The sequence below is a fragment of the Amblyomma mixtum genome, chromosome 6, assembly GCF_055824585.1.
Source record: "Amblyomma mixtum isolate Tamu chromosome 6, ASM5582458v1, whole genome shotgun sequence".
NCBI classification, from domain to species: domain Eukaryota; kingdom Metazoa; phylum Arthropoda; class Arachnida; order Ixodida; family Ixodidae; genus Amblyomma; species Amblyomma mixtum.
The window spans coordinates 93,624,545-93,644,820 of NC_143017.1; the positions used below are offsets into that span (position 1 = coordinate 93,624,545).

The 20,276-nt window shown below is 47.6% G+C and overlaps 1 protein-coding gene and 1 pseudogene across 1 annotated transcript in view; both read right to left on the bottom strand.

Moving 5' to 3' along the window:
- Positions 1 to 202: 202 nt before the first annotated feature.
- On the bottom strand, positions 203 to 318 carry LOC149339716 (U5 spliceosomal RNA; annotated as a pseudogene).
- An 8,639-nt stretch (positions 319 to 8,957) lies between these two features.
- The window catches only part of LOC149339717 (uncharacterized), a 40,365-nt gene continuing 29,046 nt past the window's right edge, over positions 8,958 to 20,276 (bottom strand). The window contains exons 2-4 of the mRNA XM_089550553.1: positions 11,719 to 11,875; positions 10,777 to 10,866; positions 8,958 to 9,210 (exon numbers count right to left, since the gene is read on the bottom strand). Coding sequence (XP_089406679.1) covers positions 9,022 to 9,210; positions 10,777 to 10,866; positions 11,719 to 11,865 — 426 coding nt within the window. The 5' untranslated portion in view covers positions 11,866 to 11,875 and the 3' untranslated portion in view covers positions 8,958 to 9,021. The remainder of the gene's footprint in view (positions 9,211 to 10,776; positions 10,867 to 11,718; positions 11,876 to 20,276) is intronic.

A 20,276-nucleotide genomic window follows, 5' to 3' on the forward strand; every position in this document is an offset into this window, starting at 1 on the left:
CGACGTGCTTCGTGGCTCTTAGCTGTTTGGAAAGTTCGAATATTTCGAATTTCGAATGATCAGTTCATTCCAATGTTTTCCTAGGCCGCTGAGGTTGACTCATATAGACTTTCAGGACATTCAGGTTTTCTCAAAATTGCAAGTTGAAAATATCCTCATTGAGTAGCGCGGTGTTGGCTATGCTCGCAGTCTACAGAGACAGATATATAAATTAATGAATACAGGAGAGATAAGCCTGCAGGCTCAATGGTGTGCCCCACCACACGGCAATCTTTAGTAAAAGGCGAAAGATTGGTACTAAAGGGGGGAGAGATTGCTCTGGTTGCTGAATGTTCCGTGAAGCGGGTCGTGTAGCATTCGAGGTTCGGAGGATAAAAATACAACAGCTTTAACGAACATGAGCAAGCAAGGTGTTTGAAATAACCGCGTGACAGAAGCCTGTGAGTATTCGAAATTTTCAGATAGCGAACATCCATTTATTCAATGAGTTGAACGAATGGATAGTGATTGTTAAAATTATTCAGAACGAATCGAATATATACTTAAGTTTTCGGACACTTTTTAAATAATCGGCACGAAGTTCGTATAAGGCTCGCCGCAGTTTTCTTCGGCAAATGCCAGAAGAACAGGGCAACGCGGCACAGCTTGCTGCCCGATCGGTCTACACGGGATGGAGGGTCCAGCGCCTCTGCGTTGGGCCATTGAAGCCTTGACGTTTATTGTGATCATACATGGAGGACACGGCAGTGCTTTGACAGCCTCAACAAACCCAGCTTTATGCCTAATCTTTCTTCTCTACTGAGATGTGGCGCAACAAATTTGGCTATCGATAGCCGTAGCAAAACGTACTTTTACCACACATATAACATAACGGGCATGAAGTTAATATGCTGACTTCGCGTAGTGTACCTCTGACGAAGATGAGTGTTAAGCTGTACCCAAATGTCTAGAAGTCTTAGCGACGCAGCTAGCGCTTCTCCGTTTCGTACGATTTCTCGAATGGATGGATGGTTTTGTTATGCGACTATTTGTGATTTGGTTTAGTTTGGTTTATTGAGTTTTAACGTCCCAAAGCGACTCAGACTATGAGGGATGCCGTAGTGAAGGGGTCCGGAAATTTCGACCACCTGGGGTTCTTTAACGTGCACTGATTTGTGGGAAATTCACAATCCGGCATTACTTGCGACGTCTTCAGGCGAAATGAGTTCGAACGTTTGCACACAGCTAGCGGCTTTGGCGGTGACTTGTGTTTTTATGCCCCGCACTGTGTTCATTTAAGTCTTAATCGCACTGACATCACATTGCTAGGTATTCCTCTCGACAAAAAATATTGCTTGCGATAAAGTTCATCTCGGAGTTTTCATACATCTGTTCAATCAGAATGCTTTTTTACATCTAATACTTTCCGGGAGAAAGACTCAATTGATGCCGTGAGTTTCTTGAAACTTTTCGCGCTCAGAGAATGCACTCGAGAGTACGTTTGACGGTTATCTTCAATTACTCTGCTCTGTATTCGTCTCTCAAATAGCCCTAACACTTTTTATGTTTTTTTTTTGTTGGAAGCCTATGTAGTGTAATTATTGTTTCTACTCTTTTCCAGAATTTAATATGTACGTGGTATTTACAGACTTATGCATAATATTCTTGCACTTTTTAATTCGACCACTGAGCTCATTTTGACTTAATTTGTTTTGCTGCACCAATTGTTTTTGTACTATTTACGCACTTACCAACCGGACGTCTCCTTGACGGTTGATATCTTGCGCCCTCTTCCTGTAAAAAATAATTCGCACGCTCTATATGTGTTAAATCTAGAAAATGAAAAAAAAAAACAAATCAAGGCTTTGCCCTCGACATACAGTTAATATATTCGTTATTTCTGCTTGCTGGCATTAGTACAGCTGAGACCGAAAATTCGTCAGGAGAATTCTTGAAAAGGCCTTATAATTTTGCCGAGAAGACTTTGAAATCGTGTTGTGTTTGGGAGCAAAGGTGTGAAAAGTTATGAGCTAAATCAGTACTATGTTCTGTGCTGCTCAGTGCAATGCCCTCATTTTTGGTAAAAAAATCGAAATATGGATCACAATGATATATTCTGTACACGAATTCAAATTTGCATTTATTATACAACGTTGTCAGTCCGTACTCTATAGTGTTTTCACTTTTTCGCGGAAATCGACCCAAGTGAGTTTCTGCGAAGTGCCACTGGTTTAAAAATTCGCTTCAGAAATGCGAGGCACATGTAGTATTAACGGCTCTAATTCAAAGTTTTTCTTTTCGTGCTTAATACAATTATGTAAATGGCGTGAGCTTAACTTTTTCTCTAGAATATTTTGCACGCGTTATAAGGTGAAAACTTGTTCCGAACGCATATGTTATCCTCACTTTGTTAGGAAATTAGCGCGTCAGAAGCAAATGCATGCCGGATTGAAGACATCATTTCCCGTTCATTCCAGTCTTCTCGTGATCTGATGCAAGTCGGCAGCGACAGCGTGACAAGTATAAGCGTAGTGGGCATATTTCTTTTGATGAAAGCTAATATTTCTTCAAGCTGTATTTGCGTTCTCGAAAGGTTACCATTCTGGTATTAGTTGTTTCCGCACAGTGACAAAACACTACATGCGACAGTGGTGTGTCTTGAAAAGAGCGAAATCTTCGCTCACTGCATTCTCGTCGTTACGTGATGACGGCGTTGTCGAAGTATAAGGTGGCTAGTGTCCTTTATGTTTGCGCTAACGCCAAGCTATGCTTAACGATCTGACTATTCTGCTACTGTCGCTTATAAATATGAAGAGAGAGGGCGCCTGGTCGACAAAGTGAATAAGTCGTCCTGGCAATGCTCCGTACAGGCCGCATTTCTAGAGAGGCAAAGTGCAAGAACTCCTGTGCACTTTCTTTCTTGTTGCGTTTCGTTGTGTTTCTTTGTTTCTTTGTGCTTTTTTTGACAGCTGCTTTCTTCGCGTGAAAAAAACACTAAGGCTCCTGGTGTTCGAGGGTAATGTCACTCTATTAGCGGGATGCCTTCTCTTACTACGCTGCCGTAGACGTTCCTTATCTCACTGATTGCACTAAAGTGTCGGTTATACGCCATGGAGGAGCTGGTAGAACAATATCACTTCCTTGCCATTCGATTCTAATTAGCATTTCCTATTCTGTGTTCCCACTACCTGCTTTTCCTGCCGAGAAAGCTAGCCCTTACTATGCACATTGTACAAGCCCGAAACAGTTATCAATCATTATTTTAAGCAGGAACTAGGAACGCACTTTACCGTCTGCACACAGTGCACAAGTACTTAGGTTATTCGTGCCCAATTGTGTTGAAGAATTTATGCATTAAATACATTGATGTGCATATTCTTGAAAGTTACAATTTTCCCTACATGAGCCGTCGACTCTTACCAAGCGCCGTCAGGCCCCTGTTTTTTGTACTCACAAAACGCCGCGTCAAAATCAGATTTAGTGAATCGGCCTGGCACACCACTGCTACTCACCTATGACTTCGTACTCTAGACAAACTGACGAACGATATCTGGCATGGTTAACCTTTTCCCTGTCTTTCCTTCTCTCTCATAATCAACACCGCAATCATAAATGGCCGCTTTATTCTCACTCAAATGAGCTTTCAGTTTATCATACCTTTGGTTGGTTGGTTGGTTTATGGGGTTTAACGTCCCAAAGCGGCTAAGGCTATGAGAGACGCCGTAGTGGAGGGCTCCGGAAATTTCGACCACCTGGGGTTCTTTAACGTGCACTGACATCGCACAGTACACGGGCCTCGAATTTCTCCTCCAAAGAAATTCAGCCGCCGCGACCGGGATCGAACCCGCGTCTTTCGGGCCAGCAGCCGAGCACCATAGCCACTGAGCCACCGCGGCGGCTTCATACCTTACCGTTTGTGAAGCAAGTACAACAAAATGATAAACGAATTCTGAAGAAGGCTTGAAAATGGGTTTATTTTTTTCTGCGTAGGAATTCCATAGAATTCTGTAGGAACTAAATAGAACATTGGTTAAAGATAACTAGGATCACCTCTGCTTCCGTGCCCAACGAAAGGCCAACAGCCTGGTCTTAAAGATATTACAACAGGGGACATAAAACAGAGTCGGTAAGAGAGCCACCAACTGAAAATCAACAAGTGCCTCCATCAAAGGAAGCCAGCAAAGCCTTTCATTCCTTCATATTTATATATCCCGGACGCATCTAGTAGCCTTCTCGTTTCTCTTACAGTGGAGGCTGAACATTTCTATTAGCTAGATGCATTGTTCCTTTAAATGAACGGCTTTTATCCCACCTTCTATTTACAGCATGGATACACCCCAGGAGTTCGCGGAATACCTGTTGCTCTCACGGCTCTCTACAAACCACGCTCATTGCCAGAAGTGCGCTTCCCCGAAGCAGCCATCTTCTGCGAGTCCCGAGTATGGTCAAGACTAGGCGTCTGGGTCCCGCGGGGCGGTGGGTCTTTCCCTATCTCGCGCCAGCGCAGGAGATTATCCGCCGGAGCTGCCACTAATTCTGCTCCTGTATGCGTGAACACAGCGGTTGCGGGCCGCCATTAGTAAGATGAACGAGCCCGATTCGTGCGGTGGGCAGCTTGCGCGGCTTCATCGACCTCGTAGACGTGGCAGGCACGCGTATTCTGGGAAGATGTACTTACCCCAGGCGGGGTTCGCGGGCATTGCACGGGCATGACGGAGGCGGAAACAGGCCTGCCGGTGGTTCATGCGGACGTATACTAAGCAGCCTCTGGAACGCTAATCCAGCGGGAAAACACGCGGGCCCCGATTCTAAATTGAAGTACGCGCGAAAGCAGAAAATGAGTTCCGGCAAGCGAGCGCTTCCATTTCCGGCACTGTCGTATAGCCTGCGCTCACGTTGAGTGCATGGAGTCAGCGGTTGGTTCTAATACACTGTTTCAGCAATACTGTTCCTCATGTGCCGTGCCTTTAGGAGCGGCGTGCGGTAAGATTCCCACCGCATCAGGCCAAATGTTTCGTGGGCAGTTATGGAGAGAGTACGAAGCACAACCTGAATGGAACATCGCGCACTGCTGCGTTTGGCAATACACCCAGGCATACAGGATAAGAACCGCGAGATTAGAAATATCCATTGCGTTTACACAAGCGTCTATGTGCATATCTTTCCCAAAGAGTGTTTGTGTTTATCTCAAGGATTTCTTTTTTTCTTGTTTCTCAATGACTCGGAGATAGGACACCGCAAAGCATGTTCAAGCCTCAGCTGCATTGTACAACGTGCTTATTTTAGACTTTTCAGAGCCTTTTCACTAAAAGTGCGTCCCTTCGCCAGCGTGCACCAGCGCTTGTGATATTAGATTAGTATAGATCACAATCCACTGCTAATGCATCGCTATGCTAAAGTGTCTGTAAGAAAAAAACGTTCGGGATAATTCGCTGCTAAAGTTTTTTCCAGCAAAATGTTATAACGGCCTAAAGGCAACTCACAGAGCTTCAGTATTTTTTTTTTAATTCGTAAGCATTTCCTGGCTCATGAGTGGCGTCCACAGAAAGTGCACATGTGCACAGAGAGTGTGTACAGCAAGTGTTAACAGAAGGTTAACACTTACCCGAGCTTACCGGAGCTGCTCGGTAACTCTACCATTTGGCAGTAACTCAGGCAAGCTCGGAGGAGCGCTGCGCAAGATGCATCTTGTGGGACGAAGCTCGGGTAAGTTCGCAGGTGCATCGTGCCCCTTGCGCGAGAGGCTGCTCGGGAAGAGCAACATGGTAACAGTGGTAACAGTGGTAACAGTCGGAAGAGCAACAGTGGTAAGGACAAAGGGCACCCACTGTAGAGAGCCCCTCGAGTTAGCTTCCTGAACGGTTCTTCTGGACAAGCAGTTGCTATATGCAGCTTCAGTGCGAAAGCATACTGCTGACATACCAACCCTGCACGAGAATCTTGTCATCTTGTCTTGCCGGGTAAGCTCGGGTAGTAACTCGGGTAAGCTCGAGTAAGTTCGGAGGAGCGTCGCAACAGCTACGGGAGTGGCTGCTCGGGAAGAGCAACATGGGTTGCACAATCCCTACGGGTGGATGTGACAGGAACAGCCAGCTGCCAGTGCAGTGGCGCATCGCTTGACCACTGCGCTGCTGGTGGTTGAGGACTCGCTGCGATCTATGAATATTAAGCAGAGAATAATCAATTCTGCATACATAAAGATATCGCGTTAGTCCCTTAAGGCGAACTTAAGTGTACCCTACAATTGAAGAATGAACACTTGCTTTCGTTCGTTTACTAGGTTTAAATACGTTAAACTTGCAACATTTCTTTTCTTTCACTGGTTGCGACTATGAAATTACGCATTTTTCACATTCAGGGTCCTCACTTTTGTCAGGGTAGTATATACCTTGACTGAGTAGGTATTAAGAAATCGCTATTTTTTGATAACGCCTTTTCAGATCCTGTTCTCGGAGTTCAGCACACACATGCCAGTCTATGGCTCTTAAAGGGGCTCCGAAAGTGGCCAGCACATCAACTCGCTCAGTCACTGCATTGTGTTGCCATGAACACCTGGGCCAAGTAGTACACCGCCACGCGCAGCAGGGAACCCATAACCATGTGCGCAAGTTGGCGAGCCCTTCCCGGCGACTTTTTTCATGCTCGCTCCCCACTTCGTCGCTCATACTTGCGTATACAAGTTGAGAGGAGGCTGTTCTTTCTGACGTCAGGCAGCTACCATGGCCGCTGACAATAAGTCGCGCAGTACGGGGGTCAGGCAGCTCCGTCCCCGGAGGTAGGGCCGTCGGAGGAGCGCCGACCTTCCAGCTTGCAAAAAGTTACGACAGGAGAGGGAATGATGCTAATACGCTGAAATTCAAATTTTTACTGCAGATAATTCAGCTTCTTCAAAGCGCATTGAAGAAATTTCTTGCTGGACAATATTCCTTAAGCGGCGTGCTTTAACATCCCAGGCATACCGCGAAGTTATTACAGCCTTTCAGAGCCCCTGTAATGCGCAGTGGGCTTTCTCAGCGTCTACGACGATTGAAAGAGAAGAGGTGAATGCCCTAACCACAGCGCGCCGCCTGGAATAGAACAGAAGACAGCAACGACAAAATTAATGCAGATGCAGTACAATGACGACTTCGACTTGCTCCTCACACGACCTCGTTTTTTTTCATCAGTGTCTGTCAACTTGTACAGGTGCCCTTTTGCCTTACGGTTGAAGTTCTCTTCATCTCCGATTTTCATAACGCAATAAACTCACGGAGACCCGAAGAATGTTTTCAGTGCACTTATTCCAGGCTCAGTTCATGTGCTCGCTGGCAAGTTTCACCAAAGTAGAGCAGGAAAAAAGGTCTTAATTCGAGGCCATCTCTAAATGGCTCCGTGAAAAAGGACGCTTTCTATGCTTGTGCCTGCTGGCCCGTCACTGATTCTCTGAGTAGGAGTAAAGGAGTAAGAGGAAGGTGGAGGTTAAAGGAAATGTCAAGAGAAAATGGCAGCGTTGCATGTATGTAAAATGGGTTCTGTGTCTGCCCGTATCTCTGGACAGCTCGTACAGTGAGCTGTTTCATGCCATTTAAATGTTTAGTACGGAGAGGGAGAACAGTGTGACTGTGAATTTGGCGGAGATACGTGCTTGTTCAGTGTTGAGTGAGAAGTACTGGTGAGGAAAGGTAGCTTGCCTGCTTCTAACGCTCTTGTTGTGCTCGCCTATTTCGCAGTATTGTGTGACGGCGTTTTCGTTGAGGCTAAATTTGTGAAGCGCTCGGCCGGAACTCGGACAATTATTTTTTCAGTCATCTGATTACCAGACTCATTTTTCTCAATGCAATCTGGGCATGGTATCCAGCGCATGATGATTGTGCGGTTGCAACTGTGGTTGCCGTGTAGCTGGGGTTATAGGGGTCCGAGTTGGAGATTGGGTGTTGTTTTTCTTGCGGTGGCGTAGGTGTTGGTTTTTTGGGTTGTGTGTGTGGCGAGGCCCGTTTCTTTGCGTACATTATCACGCGGGTTTCCAGCGCTGTTATGTTGGGAAGTTGAACAATGAACCTGCCGCGATCATACGTTACTTATGTGGATACATTGGCTGATCACGTTGAGCATTGAAAGGAAAATGTCACTTTTATTTAAAATTCCTATCACGCCAGCTGTGGTAACACAAGCCTGGTTGTGGTGCACATAAATTGAGAATAATATGTCTGGGAATAAATTTATGCAATATTTTTCTTACAGTGGTAATAAGAACGCAGAAGTAAACATCAGCTCTTGTACTGCCAAGTTGCGGCATCAAATATTAGTGGTTCACTTCGTTCTAGGGCAGTGACTGTTATCCTGTTTTGATTAGTGCTCAGAGAACGCGCGAATATTGTGTCTAGCGCAGAAAATGAAGCGACACTTGGCCTTGACCGTTGTGCTCAAACGGCAATGCTTTCGCGCGAGTGCAGCCAAATATGCCATATGAACCAGGAAACACAATCACCTTGTCTCTAACTCAGCAGCTACTGACAAATGACTCTTCCTCTGAATCACGACGTGCTGTCGAGCGGTATGGAGAAGACTTGGGAGCACTGTAACAATTTCACAAAGTACTTCATCCTGGCATTAAATGGAAGCTGAGGTAGTAGAAAAAGCATAAATTACATTCATTCGGCTTCGAGCAGTACTTAGCCTCACATGTGGATCAATGAATATATGTCTACCGAAAGCAAAAACAAAGCATTTCACAAAGTTTGACGAAAGTTTACTGGCGTTCTTTTTTGTTGAAGCACGGCAGCATGTTCAGCTACCTACACATGACATTGTCAGCCTTGATTGGCTGCTTTAAAACAGCTCACGAACTATACACGAAGAGTACTCGTCCTCATAAGGCGAAAATAAGATATCAACTGTGCTTTTGAGGTTAGGACATCAATGAACAAAAAAAACATTTGTGCTTCTACCGGGATTTCAACTTGATTTTTATTCGAAGAGTTTTTTTTTTTACCAGCATTTCATGCGCGGTCGGTCCTTCGAGCACGTTTTAGGTGCAGTCGGCCGTCGCTGTGAGTAGGAGATTTATTGCGAGGCGAGTGGTCTGTCCAGCTGGGTTCTGGAGGCGTCGGCCCCAGCATCACCGGCGCCGTTGATGAAAAGCGGCAGCGACAGAGCACGCTTGCCGCGCGCACCCACGAAGCCTGGCGGCTGCTCCAGGAACACGTCTTGACGCCGACCTCGAGCACCGACAAATCCCGGTGGCACCGTGTCCTATTGGCATGCACAGTAGTCGAGAGGAAGGAGTAAGAAAGGATGAACAACCTTGTGTTAACTGCGTCACACACTTACTGCGTACATTCCTCAAGAGTAGTATCTGCATTTCCTTTCCACTGTTTTCACTAACAAGACATCACAGTTCACGACCTTTGCCTTTGTATGCCATCCTTCGAAGGCTGCTCGCCCTAAGTGCCTGCATTTAAATCAAGGATTTAAAACTACTGCATGAAAGTTCTTTAAGTTTCATCCCATGTTTTAATACGCACCACACTGAGACTTTCGCCCAAGAACTCAGGTTTGTGATCACATAAGTAAACTTGTGTGCGGTGGTTTTCCTCTGTTAGGGACGATATTAGAAGCATTCTACTGAATTCTTCTTGCTGCTGCAGTGTGAAAACCAGCGGAGATTTAGGATGCCTCACAGGAGTTGCAGCGCCCGTACCTGTGATAACGGCCAGGTGCATCGTTAATACGAAGCATGACACAGCCGATAGTTGTAATGTTAGGCTGCCGTTTCACATTTGCTTCAGAATTCTATTGCTCAGCCCCGACCCGGGGACACAGATCAAACTCCTCCAGCTGGCTGAAGACGCCGCCGCTGGCCAAGGGATAGCGGCCGCCGTTTAAGCGGGGGGGGGCGACTTCGGGTCGCTCCTCTATATCCGCTGGAAATAAAGTTCCACCACCAAGAAATATACTGCATGATAGCAGATTAGTTCTCGTCATTTATGCTAAAAGTTGCACAATTCATGAAGAGTTAACATATTTAGGATCAACGGAACTAACAGGAACAAATCGTAGGGGGCACTTAAACTCCGCTTTAATAGTATCAAGCGATAGCGTTAATGCGTTCATATATGCGGCATTGTGCATTCTAGACATTAGATTCATAGATCCCTCGGAGTCCTAACATCATTCCTGGCGCAGTGGTGCTGGGGTTAAGCGATGCGCCACTGCCCGGCGATGGCAGTTGCTGCCACAGGTACGGCTTGCGCGAAGTCGGTTGCTCTTCCCGAACAACCTCACACTACCAGTGATTAACTGCCACGGTGGTGAGTTTGATCACAATCCGGTGAGCAGGTTGTGATGACGTCACAGGGTCACGTGGCCTAGGTGGCCCATCTAGGTTGCCTCTTCAGGGATTCGTCGCTCACAAATCCGACCACGTCGCCGACGACGAAAACAAATGTCTTATTTTCAGCAGAACGGAAGCCCTAACGCTATCCCATTAAAATATAAGAACAGAGCGGCGTACCCTGTTTGCCGTATTTGTCGGAGCTTATTCCGACCAAATCCGTAAGCTGGCATCGTGATAAAACCGCGAAAAAGGCATCAACAGTATTACTGCAGTATTGTAGAAAGAACGTTTGAAACAAATCTGGATGCTATACAGCGAATTTAAGTCGATAACCAAATGAGGCCGCCTACATCGGTGGCCTGAACTACCGTTGTTTCTAAACAGAAGTAGGATCAACGAATTATTGGACACCATACGCGCTTAGCGGCCTGGTCGACTGACATGGCTGTACAACTAAGCAATTGAAAGTGCAAATATCTGACCTGGACGTCTCCGCCGTCTTGAGAGCGCTTCCGAAGTAAGGCTGCGTCTCGGAGCAACCGTTGCAGTAGGTTGGCCAGCTCGGCTCCGCTCTGTACACGACGGACATGTGACGGATATGTAACGAAGTATGCGGCACGAAAGCAGACAAAATCGTCTGTTAAGCACCGGGATTCTGGGAAGCAATAAACGGCTCTAGAAATATCCAACAAGGGTAGCATGCGTAATTTTTTGAGACTACACTCAGTGCACCAACAAGATAACTGGCCTAAATAGTCTCGAGACTGCAACTAGCCTAGATGGCCACCTTTATTGCGTTGACAAAAATTGTGACTAGCAAAGCCGAAACATTGCAACATCTTTTCACGACCGAACGCGGGTGTTCCTTAAACGTTTAGCGAGGTTTATCTTCTTTAATGAAGTGTATAGAAAAAGTGCGTTTGCTCCTGCATAAAGAATTGGGCGGATGGATTAGTATTCCTAATGGAGAGCATTCATTCTTATGCTGATTGAGCTGCATATTTTTCTGATTAGACATAATAAATAAGCGTTTGTTGCCTTCGTTCAAGCCACCCAAGAGGTAATTTTGCCTATTTAAAACATGCAAGCCTTCCTTAATATCAATTTTACTTTGCCAAATCTTGATCAATATGCCATATTCTAATAAGCACAGTTCTTGCCACACGGGGCTAGGTCTTTCTGCAACAGCATAGTTTTCAGGATGTCACTGTCAAACACACCTTATCCACGGGTGTAAGAAATTACCTAAATCCTTTTAGCAACAGCTGTATAGGAGACAATATTAATACCCAGTGACCGAGGCCCTACAAAACACAGTGTTCTGAGTTACTGGCATGAACGATCATTTTGCGTCGCTGCTGAGCGCTGACTCCCTTCAGTGTCCGGGAGCCCTGTGAACGTGATGTTAAAAGTGTTCACCGCACCATGGTGGAAATGCTGCGCTGCAGGTTCCTGGAGTACATATCGGGGCCAGCCCCGTACAGCTGCACGTACTGAGCATGGACGGCGGGCAGCGACAGCAGTGCTGTCAGCAGGGCCAGCGTTGGTCCGCACCACGTGATCTCTTTCATGATGGCTGACCTGCAAGCATCGCAGGTACAGTCACTGAGCGCTAACGCTGCGAAAGCCATCCATACGTTGCCGACAGGGAAGAACAAAAGAGACGGTGCTGAAAATCTATTACAACGTCTGTTTTCTCTCGTACAAACAGAACCGAAAACACTGGGTTTCAACCTTAGTTGGCTGTTCTAAATATTGGTTTATACCGGACCCATCAGGTTACTCACATAAGAGAACAACCGTTGCACGCTGGGCAGCGAATACGAAAGAAACGTCTTGACTAACGTTTTGTTAAAATTCAATCAGCTATCCTTCATGGCTATTGCTCTGAATCGCGCTTCATTATGAAGTTTCTTCTCGAACGCCCAGAGTCTCTCCCCCCTCTTTAGAACGCAAGAAGCTACATAGAAAGAAGAGACCATGAAAGTGCGAAAAGTTTTATCATGAAAGAGCGTGAAATGTTCACGCTCCCCAAAACACAATCCACAGATTTGTTAAACACTAGCAAAAGTGTCATAGTAATTCCAAGGTGGGAAATTGAAATTGTTAGGCGAGCACACAGGAAGAATGACACGGGGCCAACTCTTAACTATCGCACTTCTGTGGTCGTTAGTGAAATGCGTTTTAGTGCTTTCAAATTTTGAACCATCTATACACCCTGCAAGATCTGTCGTATCATGGTTGTCCTGTACTTATTCTAGCGTTCCTGCGCTGTTGTGCTGCTCTGCTCTATTTCATACAGCATGCGGCGAATGCAGTGAGGTGCTCATTACGTCACCGAGTCCACTTCGAAAAAACTTCTACCCTGGAATTGAATAGTTCTTCTGCTGGATTCCTAAATATTGGCTGCATTCTAAGACACCACGGACTAGATGCTGTAGCTAAAGTTGAACCGCCGCGCTTTGCCTTATCCAAATCTTCGCTCTCAAATTTACTGAAGGGCCGCAATGAAGCAGTTGTGCATGATTGGTTGGAATCGGCACACTGGCCAATCGCGACCACTGCTGCTAAAGTAGCTTAGATGCCGGCTGATTGCAAACCATTCTTGATACTAGCATCCCTATGTTCTCGAAGCCGCAGTACACTCTCTTGTGTTGCCGCCATACTGCAGAATTCCATGAACAGATCACGCCATCACAGCATCAAGAAAAGCTTTCTTTCGTAAGTGGAGCGCCTGGATCGAGCTGGGCCCCCTAACAGTATTTTTAGTAGCTTGGCGCAGAATCTCGTTAGTGGCGGCATGCATTCTGTACGAGAGCCTGTGAAGATGAAAAAAGAGGCAAGGACCAGGACTGACCTAGGGGAAGTTTTCATAGGCCGCAATAAGCCTAGTACAATTTGCCGCTCGGTCAGCAGTCTAGCCGGTGCCATAAAAACACGCTGGATGAATTTAAACTCACTGTGCTGGCGCACCGTTGACGATAAATCTCCGCTGTTGCACGCTGATCGCCACGCCCGGGAAACTAGTCGGTTCGCCAGTGACCACCAGTGCGTACGCGCAAACTCTGTGCGTCTTTGGAAAGCGTAAATTGAGCATTACGAAGCAGTTCATGCCGATACTCTCCGAATTCAATAAAAGTTAGTGTAGAAAGAACCATGCAGCTGCGCGTACAAGTGATATTATTGAAGATTTCTGTGTCGTAAAGATGAACCCAATTAGCCTCCGCAAATTAACGCTTAGGCATGATTGCGTAGAAGCACGTTATCTTCAAGGTAGCGCACCTCTTCCATACGCAGTTACAGTTTCATCGCTTTTCTGACTCCAATGGTTTTCTGCAGTTCATTCAGCTGTTCTTTTTTTAGTTTTGAGTTCAGATGATTATATATTTCTTTTTTGTGACTAACGAAACTCGTTCCGTACTAGCAAGCGCTCGCGTCACCTTTTCTTCCACGCTAAACGGGCTGTTGGGTGGAAACAGAGATATGAGTTCGCATTTTCTAGAACCCAGAATAGCCAACCATGTTAGTTCACAGTACGCCGTAAGTGTGCCGCGTTTTCGTAAAATGGAGGTCATATTTTTTCGAAAGGCCTCAATAACAGCATTCCCTAAGGTAGCCTGTGCGCCATTCTCGCTGTTTTAGAGAAAAGATGAAAGAAGAGAAACCTCATCTAAATTAAAAAGTAGAAAAACAAGAGACTGCTTGAGCTATTTATCGCCTTGATAGTAGGAGTGGTAAGAAAAAAGTAGACAGCGTTATTTGGAACAATATCCCAGCTTAACCACAGTCAGCGTTGCAGCAGAAAAAGCCCTTTGCAGGACATGGTCGCTCACCTGTGCTGTACGCAAGCCGTGGAGATCTCGCAGAAGCCAACCCCATCTGGTCTCTTATATACCTGCCGATAATGGGCTTGGCACGTGGGGGTTCGCTGCCTGCTAACCTGTCGCCGCGTCGGCGTGACAGGTGGCGAACGGCTCTCGTAATAGGAGCTGCCCGGTAATCCCACCCCCTGATCGACGCCGAGTGGTTTTAAATCTGCTTAGCGTGGCCCGAGTGCTCGGATAGGGCGCAATCAGCACGCATTCCAGACTCGCTCATTGCCGCCTTCCCGCGTCGGTTTCGCTACCGTGCCCCTGGCGCACGGCGCAGTTCCATGCAGCGGTTGAACCAGCAGTGAACATCAGCGCGCGTCATTGAGACTACAGAATGCGCACAAGAGGTCTGTATCAGGATGAACGGTAGCGACTGGAATGCGTTTTCAGCTGTATCGACTTTCTTGGTCTTGAGGCGTATCCTCACCCTAGCAACAGGCTTTCCTGAGTAGACTGCTATGTACGCCTAAGATCGATGAGTGTTCCTTAAGCTTAGGATAAGAAATTTTGACCCCAGAGTTTTCAAGTGTCTCGCTACGAAAAGACACATGCCTGTGCCTGAAGTGTCGTAGGCTCGGCAGCGGTGCACACAAGTAGGTGGAGCGTGGGGGTTTTCCCGGAGTGATTCGAGCATCTGACGCTCCCCATGTCAGCACTGATCGGCATTCGTATAGCTGGCACCAAAAAATACAACAAGCAGGCACCAGGTCTCTTTTCGTGTGACATTTCCTGCCTGCTACTACTTTGACCCTCGAAATTATCACCGACTGCTATGTACAACTACTCGCTGGAACGTGGCGTGGTAGCGACAATTCTTTTTTGGATGTAGTGAAACACTCATTCTAACCGACTGGGAAGGGTTTGTATATGCTTTTTTGTGTTCGCAACTCGAGAACTGGCATAGGGTGACATAAAATGTGTCCCATTGTCCTGAAGAGTAGGTAGGAAAGGCGCGCACAAAGACAAGTTTAAGTTTCTTCTCGCCCTTGCATAATACCTCTTGGAGGCCCCGCCTTTTTATCATCGCATTTATCCTCTCAGGTTAAATAAAAACCAGTTAGCGATTATAATATTCAAAATCGGTGCCATGCCTGATTAAGGGCCTAATATGAGCTGTGCACTCGGCGCACTTAGCGGCACAGGTTACTGTGAGAAAAGTAGGGCCTGGAAGGAAAATAAAGTCGTGGCTAGGAAATATCAGGCAAACATTTGTTCAAACAAATAAAAAGCTTTTTGGAAAAAAAACTAAGTGTACAACATTATTAAGGGTAGGTATACGAGCAAAATGCGTTGCAATAAAGTGGAAGCACATTTTACGGGGGTTCAAAGATGCTGGTAACTATGTTCGGGTATCGGTGAGGTCATTTAGCTGTTAGCCGTGCCGCCGACATCGTCTTCTGTTCAAACTGGGCACAGCACTGGTCATCCCAGGCAGCTTTCGCGACTTTTCGAGTCGTGGCCATCAGCCACTTCTCTTCCAACAGGGCAGCTCGTTCGTAGTTCCGTTATCTTAGCTTTGGTTGATTTGCGTTGGGTCGCGTCTTGCAGCTTATCTTTTTCGTGTTGCGCAGCGTGTGCTCAGCATCCCTCGCTGATTTCACTGTTCAGCGTGTTGTGGAATCTATGTAGAGCCTGTTGCAAATCTAACGCGCACCGTAAAAGGCTTCCCTCGGTGAAACCGATGTCTCATTCGGGCTGAAACTCGAAGCACAGATGGCATACGACAGTCTTTCTGCTTTAGTACCACGTTTGCCTGATTCGATCAAAATTAGCTTGGAATTCCCCAGGGGTTTCCCCAGAAAATGAAATTAGGGAGATATGCCTATATATGTAGGGCACGTAGAGGGGAAGCGGCACTTATATTTAATTTTCTTATTTGTGCGATGTGTCGCGTAAGACTGCTAACGTTTATTGCTCCAACACTCATGACAAACATTCAAAAAAATTACTTCACTTTAGGCATGGAATACGCTTCTGTTTGAGAAGACAAAACTAAATAATACGGGCTACAAAAACTGAGTCGAGAAACTGTGTGCCAGTTAAGACTACTAGAGTAAAGGAGACGCGGAAAATGCTGTAAAACGCGCGTACAGGTGCAGTCAAAAGTAAATGGAAGGCGCGACAGCGTGGCAAATCATGTCTCAGCGCTTTCTAACGCCGGCCCTGGAAACTGCTTAGCTCTGTCGCCGGGAAGCCGCGCGCGCTATCAGCAGCCCCTTGTCTCGATCGTACGGCCGTCACTTTCGGCGGCTCGAACGGATGCTTGTTGCTTTTCAAATGTGACACCACGGATTTCACGGGCGCTGCCTGCCGCTAAATGCGTCATCATCACTAAGCAATCAAAACACGCCGATGATAGCGGCGTCCGCTCGTCGCCACAAGGAGCACGGGCCAGCTGCTGACTATTTTCAAACGGCGCAAATCGCTCTTCAAACTAATCGCAGGCAGCGCCCGTGAAATCCGTGGTGTCACATTTGAAAAGCAACAAGCATCCGTTCGAGCCGCCGAAAGTGATGGCCGTACGCTCAATACAAGGGTCTGCTGATAGCGCGCGCGGCTTCCTGGCGACCGAGCTAAGCAGTTTCCAGAGCCGGCGTTAGAAAGCGCTGCGACATGGTTTGCCACGCTGTCGCGCCTTCCATTTACTTTTGACTGCACCTGTACCTGTGCGCTAGGCATAAGAGGATAACTCAATAATGAAACACCGACACCAGGAAGCCGAATCCATGCTGCACACTGTACACACGCGGAAGGTGGACATCAGAGGTTTATCATCCACGACGATTGGCAAGACAATCACACATCTAGATATGAATTTACGGCTGCCGCACACATAATTTAGTTTATTATATACAATAGAGGCTCTTTACACATCCAAATTGATCAATAAGATAGTAAAATAAATTTAAGCCAGGACATGAGAGTCCCTACACTTGCTACTATAGAAAACCTAAAACCACCGCGAATATGCAAATTCTCAACCACATTCCGAACAGTTGCATCCGCCGGAGTTTCTTTCTATAACATCTGGTGACTTCCAGGACGAAACTGATTTAAACACGTCAGTTATTGTTAGTCGCAACTCGGGCGTCTGGCAGTTCCGGATCTTCAATGGTGATGCCCCGCGCGCTGGTCTATGCTCTCACCAGATAGCCCGCCACAGGCTTCTGTTGGCTGTCACCACGCGGCGCCACAGTCTCGCTGCACGCTACCCGTGCTTGCGCCCTGGCCCTGGCGCTTTAAAGCCCGGGCGGTCGTCATATTCGCGTTACTTCATTTCGTCTGGAAGTTGTGGTTCCTTCCACCACAAGTTAGCTATAGACAATATGTTCCTATGAGTGCATGTCCTTCTTCTACCGCTATTGTAAAGAACTCCCCATCATGTGTCAAAAAATCCTTACGCAATAAGGGGGTATGTAGGGACATGGCTGAAATCCACGTCATCGGCAGCATCGGCGACCGAAAACAAGCAGCTTTTGCATGGGTAATACACGTGGCACCGTCGGGTGCCTATCCGAGGAACGATTGTTTCACTAGAAGCTGTGATGAGGGGGTGGGGAGTGGAATGAGTGGCTCATTTAAAGATCAGCAGAATGGAAAGTTGGGCTAGTTGGAAGCTGTTCATGATGAGAATGGGGGTGCAAACAAAACGGAGACAAAGAAAGAAGACAACAGGACGAGCGCGTTTTTCTCAACTGGTTTATTTGGAAGGAAACGACTTTTTAAATACAAAACGATACCAAAGGCATCATTTGAAGATGCTTTAGCCACTATTGCAAAAGTAGTCGAAAAAGCGACGTCTAATGATCCGCTCGCCGCCGCGGATGCCCGCGGCGTTGGCTCAGTGGTTAAGGCGCTCGTTTAACGAGCCGGAGCACCCGGGTGCGAACCCGACCGCGGCGGCCGCGTTTCGATGGAGGCAGAACGCAAAAGGCGCCCTTGTGCTGTGCGACATTAGTGGACGTTAAAGATCCCCAGGTGGTCTAAATTATTCCGGAGACCTCCTGCCGACCTCTTTCTCTCTCTCTCAGATTCACGAGACCGGCCAGCCATGCGGATGTGCGTCGCTTGCGCTCCCGCCAAGGAGTTGTTTTTCGGCGTTCCACTTTTGCCTGCGGGCCGGAAACCACCGCGAACATATCCGGATTGTCACACCGTGCAAGAGGACACCAGATTTCAGGCAAAATTAACGGTGGTTATTTCGCATTTAATGGAACTTTTCACCTTTCTCATGCGTGAGAGCTAGCTAGGCCTAACGCCCTAAACTACTAACATAACTTAGCCACCCCTGCATCGACGGGAGCCGACCCATGGGGCGGCCCTGTGACCACCACGGTGATCAACGCAGTCGACGGAGACGAACAGGCCCACTCGGAATTCGAGAGCGGTGAGTGGGAGACCGCTCTCGGCATGCATGACCGCATGATGAAAAAAAGGCAGGAAGCCCGCGAACGCCAGCGGAAACGCTGGCACGAACGCCACCGGGAACTTCGGCAGGAACGCTGGCGAGCACGGCGCCGGGGTGAAAAAATCGACTGCCACTCAGAAAAAGAGGCAAGATCCGAACATCCGAAAAAGGGCATTGATGTCGAAGCTCCCGGAGATTGACTGTACGATAATCTTCAGGCCCAGAGGCTGGAATTTGAACGATTACGTGCCACGTCACTGACTGCAGGCCACGTGCGCGGCCGCTCAACTACCACATGGAGACGTCCTGGACGAAGACGCTGCAAGAATCAACCCCGTGAACAAACGTACACGATTAGCACACTGAATCGTCAACGCGCGAGCACCTAGGCGGGGATCAAGACGATAGCTATCGGGGAGAAGACCGTCGCTATAGCACCCTACGTCGCGGCTCCCGACGACGCCATTAGGGGCGTGGTATACAACGCCTATGATATCGGAACACCGGGAGAAGTCCGTCAAGGATTCATTAAACGTAACCCGGACGTCGTAGTACTCAACGACAGAAGACGCTCGGCTGCTGGCCCGAAAGACGCGGGTTCGATCCCGGCCGCGGCGGCTGAATTTCCTTGCAGGAGAAATTCTAGAGGCCCGTGTACTGTGCGATGTCAGTGCACGTTAAAGAATTCCAGGTGGTCGAAATTTCCGGAGCCCTCCACTACGGCGTCCCTCATAGCCTTAGTCGCTTTGGGACGTTAAACCCCATAAACCATAAACCAATCAACGCCAGAAGAATCGGCAAGTCGAGATCTATTTCGATCACCTTTGGAGAGAAAAAGATCCCCAGACAAGTCTTCTACTGGGAATCAGTGTTCATCGTCTAGCCGTGCCGAGAGCGGGTAGAAACCTGCTACAACTGCAGAAAGACGGGACACGGGGCGGATGTGTGCTATAAGCCACAGGTAAAGCGTTGCCGCAGATTAGGTGAAGACCACCCTCAGAGAAGAAGACCACCTACACCCGCCGGAGGGAGAACTGCCAACGTGCAATCCCGAATGCATCGTATGCGGGGGGACACACAACACCTTAACCGGGACTGCAAGTATCGGCTGGCCAAGAAAGAACCTTATAAAGCCAAGAACGAGCAAGGGCAACATGACTCCGGACACCAACCAAGATCGAGGACCAGGAACCAGAGCGACACCCGCCAAGGCTACCGGGGGAGAAGCAGTTCGAGCTCCTTTCCACCATTACCGGGGACCGGAGGCACCAGCTCGCGTCCTGACAGAGGCAGCAGCTCGAGCAAAGGAAGAGGCTCAAGCAAGAACGGAGACACGGGCAAAAAGGTGAGCTGGGCAGGTAGGGCCTACCCTTGGGAAACAGCTCGGGGGAAGGAGCTGGTAGAGCAGCTCGCTAAGAGAGACAGAGAGCTAGACACCATAAAGAAGGAAATGGCGAAGATGAGGATACTCATTAGGGGAAACACAAAACAGCCGAAGGTGGTCAAAAAACCACCTTTGCAACAATCACAAAGCGTGAGTGAGGCGCCCCTGCACGACACAAACGAAAGGGGGAGAGATCCAAAACCCAATAGATACGGACACCAGAATCGCAGATACGGACACCCCGCGACAAGACCTCTATCCCGAGAGGGAAACACAGAAGACAGTTCGCCCAAAAAGGTGGCAGAAAGTCCAAACGAG